Genomic DNA, 13,574 nt, shown 5'->3' with positions numbered 1-13,574 from the left:
CAAATGCTGTTTTGACATGTGCTTTACTTGGGAACTTACAGCAATAAGCTCCATTAGACCTCTCTGTTTCATCCATGTTTGTAAATGCTGGCCAGAATAGGTCCAGAGCACCCACACAGAGCATTCACACAGAGCATTCACATAGGGCATTCACATAGAACATTTATACAGAGCATTCACTCAGAGCATTCACACAGACCATTCACACAGACCATTCACACAGAGCATTTACACAGCATTTACTCAGAGCATTCACACAGAGCTTGCCAATAAGAGCTAATCAAGAAAAGGATTTAGTGATTCGTGTGACATTTCTGTTATCAAATCCTTGATAGCATGAAATGTTGCTCATGCTGTCAACCAATAGTGTTCCAGGTTCAGTTTTTTACAGGCTGCTATAACTGGAAGAGTGCTGCCTGTTGTGTAAGACAATGTTTACTCACTCACTCGTGGGATTAGCATATGCAGTTTGCCAATGTTAGGACATTTACAATGTTGCCGTCTCTTCCAATGTATTTCCCATGCATCTACTTTCTGCAAGAGGACTGGTCAATGTTTAAAACTGTTTTTCATCACTCACAGCTATTAGTGACATAATTTTCAAATTTGTTCAGAATGGGCCCTGAAGTGCCTCAAGTATGTTATAAGAGTTAGTGACCCGTGAAGATCCGGGCTCGATTATTTACAGATCGCCGTCATATTTACATTTAGTACTAACTACCAAATGACTTTATCGCGCGTATCCAAACCATTGGCTAACTATGCCCGTAACATAATCACCCCTTGTAACTGAATCACCCCTGCTGGAATATTGCTGAGTGCGGCGTTAAACAACTAACCAACCAATAAGAGTTAATTAAGGTAAATATATGGTAGTTAGGACCTGTGACTTGGTTGATTAAGCGTCATCATCTTAGGACATTTGATCATGATATCAACCACTGGTTTCTCTGGCCATAACCTGATTATTTAGAGACTGTCGTGTTAACCTGCAATATTGCTGACTGCAGCATTAAGCAACATTCACTGACTAACACCACCTTTCTGAAATAGACCGCCTCCGTGGTCTAGTGGTAGGGCGTCCGCCCGGAGAGCGGAAGGTCCAGGGTTCGATCCCCGGCCCCGTCATATCAAAAGACGTTAAAAGATGGTACTTATTGTTACCCTGTCTGGCGCTCGGCATTAAAGGGCTAAAACAAGGACTGGTCGGCTCGGAGTCAGTATACTGTGTCTGAGTGGGGTATTCATGTTAAACTGCGGCATGGTATCTCAGTGTGCTAGCACTATAAATCGGCATCAGTCCGGACTAGTACAAGCAGCCACACACACATGTGCATGCACGTCACTATATAAATGCAATAATCTTGGACGCGACGTTAAACCCCATTTCACCTCACCTTTCTGAAATAAGCTTGTTCAAATACTCAGTTAATCATGTTTTCGACAAGGCAGTAACTACACTATTGTGTCACTTTATTTTCGGGTCCATCATTTGATTGTCTGGTTTGTTTATTGGTCGTCATAACATGGCAAGTGTTCTGCTGTGTGGCGTCAGGCAACAGACACCTACTTTTTAATTGTGTGAGTGGTGCGTGCTTACTCCTTTTAAGAACACATGGTGTCTTCAATGACTTTCAACCATCCTTTCAAATAATTTTCGGGGCGGTCGGGTCGCCTAGTGGTTAAAGCGTTCGCTCGTCACGCCGAAGACCTGAGTTCGAATCCCGACATGGATACAATGTGTGAAGCCCATTTCTGGTGTCCCCCGCCGTGATATTGCGGGAATATTGCTAAAAGTGGCATAAAACCAAACTCACTCACTCACTCAAATAAATTTTCACCACTGTTTTGCCTTTTACGCCCAATGGAATCTGTTTTGTCGGATAGTCGTGACTAGTTATTGTCTGGCGTAGATGTTAAATATTTATTGGACTTAATTAATTATCACCCACTTATTACTGCTTTGGCATGAGATTTACCAATAAGCAACTCATTGTTTCAACAGAAATGATTTATTCCTAACATGTTAAGTGACTCTTGAGTATAAATGAACAAGCTACTAAGAACACTGTGAGATATTTCCGATATCTAATACACTATAATACCCACTCCCTAGTTCAACCAATACAGGAAGCCTTAGATGTTTAATGTGGTCGTCCCCGGTTACCAGTGCTATGATCGACAATCGCGTCCAAATGTTTGCCAGTCTTTCTTTATGAAAGGTACTTCAATGTCCCCAGTGTTGGCGGGGCTGAAACTTGTACAAAAGCAAAGACAAATGTTGTGTACTAAAGGATTGGAAGACATCATGCTCTATTATATTTATGGTGTTAATGGAATAGTGGTACAAATAACTTAGGTCTTCTAGACAGGCTGGATTAGGATTGCTATTTATTTGTTGTCAGTGTATCTGGTCTTCTAAAAAAGATATAGGTTAGCGGGTTACTTTGAGTTCTGATCTCTCTTGGATTATTGCTATTGGACTATAAATTGCTGGACTACACAATTTTTAAGAAGTCAGTTGTAAACTGCTTATTCTGCAGTTCAAATTCTTAAATTTTGACAGTAAACAAATGAAACTGAAAAAGATATTGTGTGTCCTTATACAGTAAACTACGTTTATAACAAACATGCTTATAATGAACTGACTGACATAACAAACTTTTTTTTAGTCCCAGCCATTTGTTGTATATATGCTTTATATATGCTTATAATGAACTACAGTTATTGCGAACTAAAATTAGTGGTCCCTTTGAGTTCATTATTACCGTAGTTTACTGTAATGACACATAAGAAAACAACCTTAGACCAGGAACTTCTATCAACCTTTAGGCTTGGGCTCGCACACATTTGCTAAGTCCGATATTTTAATTGGTTGTCAATGAGATATAAGGAATTCTGAAATGAAATCCAAATATTTTGATTGGTTGTCAATGAAATATGAGGAATTGTGATCTTAAGTCCAATATTTTGATTGGCTGTCAAAGACATATAAGGAGTTGTGATATTAAGTGGATATCAATGAGATACATGTATAATTAATTTTGGAATGTTCTTGTTCCAGGCCAGCAATTTAAAACACATACATTTTGGGCATTTATTTCTTGCACAGTTTTCAATAATTGTTTGATATTTTAATTGGATTAAACAAATTGGCAAATGTATTGTACCAGGGTTCTTTAACATGTTTAATGAAGTAATATTGTCCGCTCTTTGCCAGTGAAATAACTGCACACATTAAAAAATAATGATCATGTGCCTTCATCTAGAAACCAAGGAACCCTGTAAAAAAAGAAAGGTTGGTTGGCTAATCATAAACAAATGGAGTTCACACATATGTCTCACTTGAGAAGATAGAAAGATCAATATTACTTTTTACTGTAGAAATGTGACCATAAAACATCTGTTATTGATTGAAATCAATATGAAGTCAGTGGATGCAAAACATAAATATTACTCAGAGTAGCAAAAAGTATATTTTGTTCTTCATCAAAGAATGTATTCAATATCTTCAGCTTTCCTAATCAACATTTCGATCAATATGGGACTTTGCTGGTCTGATTGACAAGAAATCATCAATTACGATATTAACAAGTTATTGATTGTGGGACGAGATTGTCATGTCGTCAAGGTACGGTGAGAGATGTTTATGTACGACACCTTATCTCCAAGAGACGACGAACTGATATTGTACATGTACTTTGGGTTTAAACTTGGCTTTCTTTGTTGACTTTCAGTCAACACGACTTTCCATCATGTAGAAACATGTCAACATATCAACTTTGCACTTGAGGACCTCATATAGATTATTGAACAGAAGAAGATATAGTTATCTGGATTCTGAGAAAGTCTATGCAGAGGAACATTTGTTTTTTTATCAGTCAGTCAACACGACTTTCCATCATGTAGAAACATGTCAACATATCAACTATGCACTTGAGGACCTCATATAGATTATTGAACAGAAGAAGATATAGTTATCTGGATTCTGAGAAAGTCTATGCAGAGGAACATTTGTTTTTTTATCAGTCAGTCAACACGACTTTCCATCATGTAGAAACATGTCAACTTTTCAACTTTGCACTTGAGGACCTCATATAGATTATTGAACAGAAGAAGATATAGTTATCTGGATTCTGAGAAAGTCTATGCAGAGGAACATTTGTTTTTTTATCAGTCAGTCAACACGACTTTCCATCATGTAGAAACATGTCAACTTTTCAACTTTGCACTTGAGGACCTCATATAGATTATTGAACAGAAGAAGATATAGTTATCTGGATTCTGAGAAAGTCTATGCAGAGGAACATTTGTTTTTTAATAACCACGCCCACATCATTATTTTGTTGGAGACATTTTCATGATGTTCAGCTACATTTTTCCATGTCAGCATATAATTCAGGGTTAGAAACTAACAGTTTTTGTCCACTAGTCCTTATAATGATAACATAAAGCAAAATCCTTAAAATGGGCCAATTTTTACTAGTCCTTAGGATACCTTTACTATTGGGCAGTTTGGTAAGGACTACAGGACTAGTGCCAATTTCTAACGCTGTAATTACCAAATTTGAGAATTAGTCATCAAGACATTTTTGACAAACAGTCAATATCCAAGAACAGAGCCGATATGAATATAAACAGAAGCGACAAAACCCTTTCTACAATCACAAAAAAAAAAAATTTGCTGAAAGAAGAGCCCATTGTACGATTCTTACAATATCATAAGCATATATTTATGACGGATCACTACAAATATTGTATTCACAGCAACACGAATCTTGTTGAAGTGTGCTTGAGGTGACCAATACGGCAACAATACTTTCTCAAGCTGGATTAGTGCTTGATGATGAATCTGCTACTACAGACTAATGTTTGATGAGGTGATAGTATCAATAAATACTTATAGCGAAGGTGCCATTAAACATGTTAAAGCTAAGTCTTTGATATGTTATATTTTTGAAGTGTGATATTCAATAAATGCTTTTTGAAACAAGTAAACATAAATGATTGATGAAATAGACTTAGACTGATAGAATAAGTGATTGACTTAATTTTCCATTATTATTGCATTGACCATAAATGCATGGTTATTATGTTGATACCAAAACAAACTCTATGATGTTCAACCCCACTTAGCATCACTGAGAATGAGAATATGTAGACCCACTCACCAGCCATCCATCCAGTAGACACAGTGCAGAATGTCAGAAGCAGCAATCCTCTCCACACAAGTACGAAGCAGGGTTCATGTTTAAGAGCTCTGTGGAAGTAAATGATGTCACTCCTGAAGATCCGGGGTAGAGTAGGTCTTCAACAACCAATACTTGCCGTTAAAGGTGACTAAACTTGTCGTAAGAGGCGACTAACGAGATTGGGTCGTCAGGCTCACTGACTTGATTGATGCATGTCATCGTATCCCAATTGAGTGAATCGATCCTCATGATGTCAATCACAGGATTGTCTGTTCCAGACTTGATTATTTACAGACCGCAGCTGGAATATTGCTGTGTGGGGCGTTAAAAGACAAACAAGCAAACAAAACATCCAACATATGTCCAAGGACGTTCACCTATTGCCTATTATATCTTACCTTACATGTAAACGACGAATTCTGATTGGCTGAGACCAATTCTATTATTTTGATGTACCCCGCTAACATGTAAGGTTCATTTATTATGTTCCCTGCCCGAATTTCCCACCTGTTGTCATTACATTTGCAACATACAAACCTCAAATATTTTCCGAATGAAATAGATTTGGGGAAATAACTCTAAGTTTGTTTCTGTCGTCTGTTATTTTGCCAAAGTGGATGAATGCCTAACTGTGGTATTAAAAACTAACTGATTCGGACCATAGCATTCATGCATAAGACATACCTGACATATAATTAGGTTTGTAAGATAAATTTGTTGTACGCCGGTCCCTCTGGTGATCTGGGTTGCTGAACTCACTACAGTCAAGTCCCGTTAATTTGACATGTTTTTTTGCATATGTTAATGTTGAATTATTTAGTATGTCAGATAGACAAAATTAAGTAGTATCAACGTTCGTGATCGCAAATCGGACTACTACACGCTAGATAAGTTAGTAACACATAATAAAAAAATGAAAAATGAAATATTTATGTTGTTGTGTTAAATTGTTTGCAGAATATGTTTTCTAATAATGCAACCTCTAAAGCTTGATAGGCAGATGACCACGGAGTACGCTGATCACTGTGTCGGATTAACAAGACTGATTAATGAGTGATTTCGGTAATTTGTTGCAAATTAGTAGTGTCGGAGTTGGAGTGCGAGCCTGTCGGATTAATGGGTCTAAATAGCACTGATTTCATTGGTTCCCACAATTAGTGTCGGATAAATGAGACTTGACTATATGTCAGTTTTTGTTCTGAACATAACCTTATATGGAGGGTACATCAACAACGTCACCAGGGGGACCAGTGGACGACTTTTATTGTCCACAGGAGATGGGAGGAAACATTGGTCTTCCACAGATGTCAGAGGCTTGAGACTTTCAGCCATAGATTCTTTTGTCCTTAGGCTTCAGTTTTGTTCTTTGCTGACTGTTCGTGCCTACCAGTAACCCTCACACAACTTCCTCCAATCTTACATTGTGTCTTGTCTTGTCTTAACTATGTAAAGTATAAAACAAATGTAACTTACCACTTGAAAATGAAGTATTTCAACTTAACAGCATCTATTGAATGAATTCTCGATTAATGTACATGTTGGTTGGATATACATGATATAATGATGTCTTGGTTGTAGTTATTATCAGAAAATGTAAGATAGCTACACGATACAATGGGGAACGAAGCATGGTTTATTTCACGATAAAACACTTCCATCATAATGTCATTATTGGAGATGAGAATACATGCTCGCAACTTGATGACATCATATATTGGACGATGTTATTTTTGAGAGGGAAGTGTCCAGTGTCCCCATAGATGTAGCTGTGCTATGCTGTTAAATGCAGTGGCCTTATGATCGCATCCAAAAGTGGTGAACATTTGACAATCGGTATTTGGAGAATATCTTTCCAAGGTTTGTGAGGATATCTTGGAAATACCAAACTTAACCCAACTGTTCATAAAATGGACATTTCCGAGGTCAGATTATATTCAAGGAGTCATCATTATTAAAATTTGGGTAAAATATTTATAAAGCTTGTACATATTATCAACATTCTTATCGAGAGAGGCTGTACAGATATCTCATATAAGAAATAAACAACTCTTGGTCGTTGTTTATCGTACAATAAAACACTGCAGGGAGAATAAACCACTTAGGGCGGCGCCCCTCATGGTTTATTCTCCCTGCAGGGTTTTATTGTACGATAAACAACTCCCACTCATCCTTTATTTCTTAAGTATGTGTAGTAGGTAGCATGAATGGGCTGATCAGTGAAAGTACCAATGTTATTCTGTTTGACCTAAGCCAACTGGTTACAGAGCCCTGAAGACTCCCTGTGTTGTCACACGACTTCAATATCTCCCGCGCAGGCGTCACAGTAGTGTTATTGAAAGTTTTCCATTACGATTGTACTCTGAACAGTTTATGTATCAATGGCTATTATCAACTTCTCCGTTGTCATAACTACGGCATCCCGCCCTGGCACTCAGTTGTAGTACAAGAACGGAAGATAAAAATATATCTCGTATTGCTCCTTACTAAATCAGCGTTGTTCAATAAATCATGATTCCTCCCCAGCATAAACTTTTCATGTAACTGTATTTTCACGACTATTATTAACTATATGAACCTGGGTGGCCAGAGTCTATGTAAATTTGAAGTATGGGACAGTCAATAAAATTTTGATCGATTCTCTTTTGCACACATAAGCGATTAATACTGCCGCATGGCAACCATGATGCCGGAGGATGCTCCGAGCACGATGTACCACATAGATTCACCTATCTTCTAAAGGTTGTATTGATTAACAAGTGTCTTAAATGTTTTGTCAGGCGTAACAATTCACACAGGAATCATCGAGGCGTTGACATTAGACAGTATTGCCTGCAATCTTATTGGTTAGCTAGATGAGTCTTGTTGATTGATGGATGTCGTCATGGAGATGAGAGGATGTTTGTTTTTCATGAAGATGCGTCGGCATCTGACATTAAATTGAGGAGTGAAGTTAGGAACCAGTTTGTAGTTTGTTGGGTAGACTGAAAGGGGGAGTACTACTTGGATACATGGTTTAATGGTGGAAAATGTCGGAGTTTAGCCGAACTGCTGATGCTCCTGATGTCTTGGTTCTGTCACGAAGTGACACACTCTATAAGGTAAATTGTCCTCAACAGTCATTTTGAAATTGTATGCTTTTGATGACAGATGTCATTCTGACACATGTATTTACATGATTTGTATTAATCTTACAAGTCAAGGAGGCAACCTTGTCAAATTCCTTTTAAAGATCTAGGTATAATAATTATTACAGATTATGAACGATAGAGCCAGATTACTTTTGATTGACTGTTACAGTTGATACTTTGAACTTTCTCCTTGAAAACTATGATCCGTATTTATTTGAGTTCATACTATGATGATTATGTGACCCTATACTACACCCAAAATGTTTAGAACATCTGATGCTTTTATATTAAGTTAGTTAATCTGTCATGGCATGATTCTTTCATATTGCTGTAGTTGATCTTTCATGGCATGACATATTAGCCATAGTGATATGAAAGTATTAGGTGGTCCTTAACTTTTTACCCTGTGGCATATAATGCGGGGGATATAGTAGACGCCTCATCAGTCTGTCCATCAGTTATTATTTCGTTTCCAGAGCGTGATTCAAAAACTGTTCAATATTTTTCAGCAACTATTGTCAGATATATCAAACAGATCCTGATGTTGTTCCTTTTATGTTTATTTTGAATTATGTTTTCCTGTTTCCATGGCAACAAGTTTGAATTTGTGGTGTGTTTGTTTGGACCATATCTCTAAAACCAACAGGTACTCTTTCTTAAAACTCTACACACACAAAGACGAGGTTCTCAACTGGTGCCTTTTGCTATTTAGAGATTTTCAGAATTTATTTTTTTTTGGTTTCCATGGCAACAAGTTTGATTTTGACTCTGTTCATAGTGGTGTGTACCTGACATAGAAATACTGAATCCCATGGTATTGTTTTGATTGCTCAATGACTACGTTTGTGTATGGACAGACAGATTAAATAGAAATTCTCTCATTAAGCATGTTAAGTTAGACAGTTAGATGATTTGTTCTTTCGAATTTGTAGGGCCTGGGGGGGATTCGTCATCTTCTTGTTTTTATTGTATTGATCAGTCCTGGATGTCTCTATCTATAGAGCATTGAATTGAGACCCCCAATTCCATGACAGAGTTTTGCAATTTAAATATTGATATAGAAAAATATATTTTCAGTGTGTACTTGTCTCTTATTGCATTTATAATCCTAAATAATAATATCATCCCTACTACTTTTTGACCCTGCCAAAAACTTGCAAATACAACAATTTTACCCCAATTTTGTTGCAATCCTACAGTACATTATAACATATAATAAAGTGCAGGTAATCTGTTTTCCCTAGTGTGAAGGGGCGGTCGGGTAGCCTAGTGGTTAAAGCGTTCGCTGGTCACGCCGAAGACCCGGGTTCGATTCCCGACATGGTTACATTGTATGAAGCCCATTTCTGGTGTTCCCCTCCGAGATATTGCTGGAATATTGCTAAAAGCGGCGTAAAACCATACTCACTCACTCACTCCCTAATGTGATGCCTTGACAAACAAGTTGACTAATGTAATCACAAGATGCCAGTATCACCCGGCGATGGACATGATGGAGTACCATGTCCAAGAATGTAAATGGTAACAAATGGAACAGGAGATGGTTGGTTATGATTGAGATCAGGTGTCGGAAATAAATAATCAATCCAAAATCCCTCTTCAAAGAACAAAAGTTGGCTTGAAAGCCCTTGTTTGAAACTCCTAAACTTGAATCAACAGAAAGGTGAAGAGTGTCTTGATGGAAGGGGTTGCAAATATTGTACCGTATAATGGCGGTGATTGGCTTGCGTGTATAAAATTTAGCCATAACAAAAGATTGCGGGAGAAATGATTTGTTTTGCTGCTAAATAACACCTTAATTCCTTAGATGTGCTAGACAAGACTGCTAGGGCTGGGACGAGTCCGAATTTACTACGGGGGTACCCAGTCACCCATTACCCGATGCTACCCGGGTACCCACTGTAGGTCTCAGGAGATAGGTAAAAAATGTTTGATTGGGATTTTTTTACCATAGCCCTGGAAAAACGTATTTAGATACATGTATTTTGCAATCTGGCCATGCATACACTGAAATTGACTTTAGTTATATCTTTATTCAACCATATGAAAAGTCAGAAGGATGGGGTGCATAGTCAGAAAGAAATGCTAACATTAGTGACTTGTAGTGTAAGCATAGAGTCCTAGTGTCTTTTTGCCATTAAACAATATATCACATGACTAACCCGGGTACCTGAGTTACCTGTCCCAGCCCTAAAGACTACATACTTCCAGGTTGTGTTCTTAGAACAATCACAAGTTGCAAAGAGTAAGTGTACTAGAATGTTTGATTGTTACAGATGCAATTATTCCAATCTCATTTCTGTCAGGTCCTAGTCCTTGCTACCGCTAAACAAAGATCTCACGTCAATTATGACCTTTCATTAATTTTGCCCTACCAATGAAATGACTAACAAGATATCGACATTAGCCAATCAGAAAGCAGTTTCCTGTATGGCACTAGTTTCAAACTCGCAACTACCCTTTGAAAAATAAATTGACAAAGTTCTTGACTCAAAATTGTAAAACTGAACTAAAGAAAAATCTGGAATGTCTAATAGATGGCTGAGATTGTCCATGGACAATGCAAAGTTTCTTTCGTTCAAATATTTATCCCACTGATAGCGAGTGATAGACAATGATTTTAAGAGAATCAGTCAAACAGGCTGTAACTGTCATTTAACTGAACTAAAGGATAATCTAGAATGTCTAATAGATGACCGAGATTGTCCATGGACAATGCAAAGTTTCTTTCGTTCAAATGTTTATCCAACTGAAGCGAGTAACAGGCCGTAACTGTCATTTGGAATACACCCTGTTAGCCTTTTTAAAGTTGCGTGATTAGAAACCACATTCCGACTGTCACTTTCCCGATCTGTTTAGCGACGGTCTGATTGGTTGGATGAAAGGTCATTCTGAAATGATCTGTATTGGGATATCCTCAGCTCTTTGTTTAGCGGTCGTGAGAACGAAAATCTAATTTTAATGAGATTGCAACCATTTGAAATGAATTGTGGACTATTTGATTTGTTGTTTACACTGCAGTCAGCAATATTCCAGCTATATCATGGAGGTTCATGGCAGCCAGTAAATAAGTCTGGACCAGACAAACCAGTGGTTGATCTAATGAGCATGGTCATCCTTCTGGTTACAATGGTAACGTCTAATAATTATGGACCTTTTGGTTTGTTGAGTGTGCAGTATCAGACAACAAACTCATTTTGTGCAAATGTTATGAGCGGTGGGTGCTACCTGAAACAAGAACAGGCTAACCCTTTTCACGAACACCTTGTGTCGTCACTGATTTTCTGTGATATACTCATGTAATTTTAGGGGTGGTCGGGTAGCCTAGTGGTTAAAGCGTTCGCTCGTCATGCTGAAAACCCGGGTTCGATTCCCGACATGGGTACAATGTGTGAAGCCCATTTCTGGTGTCCTCCGCCGTGATATTGCTTGAATATTGCTAAAAGCTGGGTAAAACCATACTCAGTCAGTCATGTAATTTAATCCACTATTTTGCCATTTCTGTCCAAGGGCATCTGTTTCAGCGGATAATCGATCACCTGCGTTATTCTCTGACTTTGGCATTTTATATTTCCGCTGTTAGTACCATGGATGCGTACAATCTGTGACCTTAGCCACTTGTCCAAGCCAGAGTGTAGTAAAATGTCTTTAGTTCAAGCAACATCAGCATATGGTAGTCTATATGCTAAGACTAAAATCTGCTAAAAATGATGAAAAAAAATAAATTTGGACAAGTAGACTTCAACGTTTTTGGCACAGACTGTGCAGGGTTTTACCTTGACTTACAAAAGTCGGGGTCCAGGACCCATTTGCACGTAGTGATTTTACTGCTAAGACTATCGTAAGCCTATGTTAAAGTATGGGAGTTACAATCATCTTAGCGCTAAGATCACTTTGTGCAAGTGGGCCCAGGGGACCCCCAATAATTAATTTGAAAGGTCCTTTCAGGCCATATGAGGGTCCTGTAAAGTAATGAAATTGTGTAGTGTAGTGTATATTTTGATAATTACTTTGGAGCATGGACTGAATCAATGATCATGTGGACAGTGGTCATGATTGATACATGAAATAACAGACACCTAAACTGCTCTTGATGCACTGTAGGTACAAGGAGTATTATTGTGCGTCCCCTGAGACGCATTATATATTTCTTTAAGCGTCCATTCTTTACATGTATGTGTGGCGTAAAACCCTGCTCCGTAAATGATGATTCTTTAAACCTCCTAATTGCTATGACAAGGCTGGGTCGGGTATGAGGACCAGATCCTGCCGTATCCCCATAGGACAGTTGACAATGAGATAGAGATGATGGAGAAGAAGTTGCTGTAACTGTATGTACGACAGATCAATATGGCTATGACAACAAGACTACAACAGGGTGATGGCCTGTGTCATGAGTGGAGATAGACTGTGGTGATACTGAATCAATCAATGCTGATGACAACATATTCTCACCATTGTCATTCCGTCCTGAAGGTTCCTTCATCATACTGACAAATGCACCTTTATGGTCAAAATTCATGGGTTCTAAGCCCTGACATCATCAATAAATTAGTGAAATTGTCGGTCGGATTAATCTCCGGGTTGAGTTGAGATAATCGATATGAATATGTTAGAATGGATGGTGTTATTGATGTGTCATCTGTAATGATAGGAGGTGTTGATGGGTCTATAGAAACCATTGTAATATGTTACCGCAGTTGGAATTAAATTTCGATTTAATCTAATGCTGCAAAAATTCATGGACAATCCACAGGCGCCGAGCAGACTTATGAATATATATTTTTAGTTTTAATCAGTTTGATAACTTGAGATGTGTTTGTAATAATAAAATATTTGAAATGTGAATCAATAATCGCGTACTGTATCTGTGCATGGCGACATGGATTTTGTTTGACTGTAACAGTCATCTGTCAGATTACAGCATATTGCCTCGTCAGAATGTTCAGAAAAAAAGAATCAGACGTACTATTCTGTAATATTTGAGGAGCAATGGTTGGACTAGTGATTAAGGTGTTTGCTCATCACACTGCAGAACCAAATTTGAAGGCTCACTTTATACAGTATGTTAAGCCCGTTATTGGTGTTCCCAAACCTATTATTTCGGTACCCTAGAGGAGATTCCATGTTAAAATAGGTCCCCAGCAACCTTATAATGCTTTTTGTACGAGGCAACTAAAAGGATAGGGTGGTCAGGATTTGTGACTTGGTTGATTGAACCCTGATGTTGGCAAATGCTGTTGTGCATATCAAT

General features: G+C 38.0%; 1 protein-coding gene across 27 annotated transcripts in view; it reads left to right on the top strand.

Annotated features, from left to right (window-relative positions):
- LOC139480080 (protein starmaker-like) overlaps window positions 1-13,574 on the top strand; it is a 102,826-nt gene that overhangs the window by 28,372 nt on the left and 60,880 nt on the right. For 26 of the 27 annotated variants that reach the window (XM_071263083.1, XM_071263088.1, XM_071263075.1 and 23 more), the window contains exon 1: window positions 8,125-8,290. The exons of the other annotated variant lie outside the window; for it this stretch is intronic. In XM_071263083.1, coding sequence (XP_071119184.1) covers window positions 8,219-8,290 — 72 coding nt within the window. In that variant the 5' untranslated portion in view covers window positions 8,125-8,218. Of the gene's footprint in view, window positions 1-8,124; window positions 8,291-13,574 lie in introns of those variants that run through there. 27 annotated transcript variants of the gene reach the window in all.

This window comes from Haliotis cracherodii, unplaced genomic scaffold, assembly GCF_022045235.1.
Source record: "Haliotis cracherodii isolate W230 unplaced genomic scaffold, xgHalCrac1.p SCAF_4, whole genome shotgun sequence".
Classification (NCBI taxonomy): Eukaryota; Metazoa; Mollusca; class Gastropoda; order Lepetellida; family Haliotidae; genus Haliotis; species Haliotis cracherodii.
Note: the sequence above shows the minus strand (reverse complement) of the source record. Positions and strands in the feature narration are given on the sequence as shown.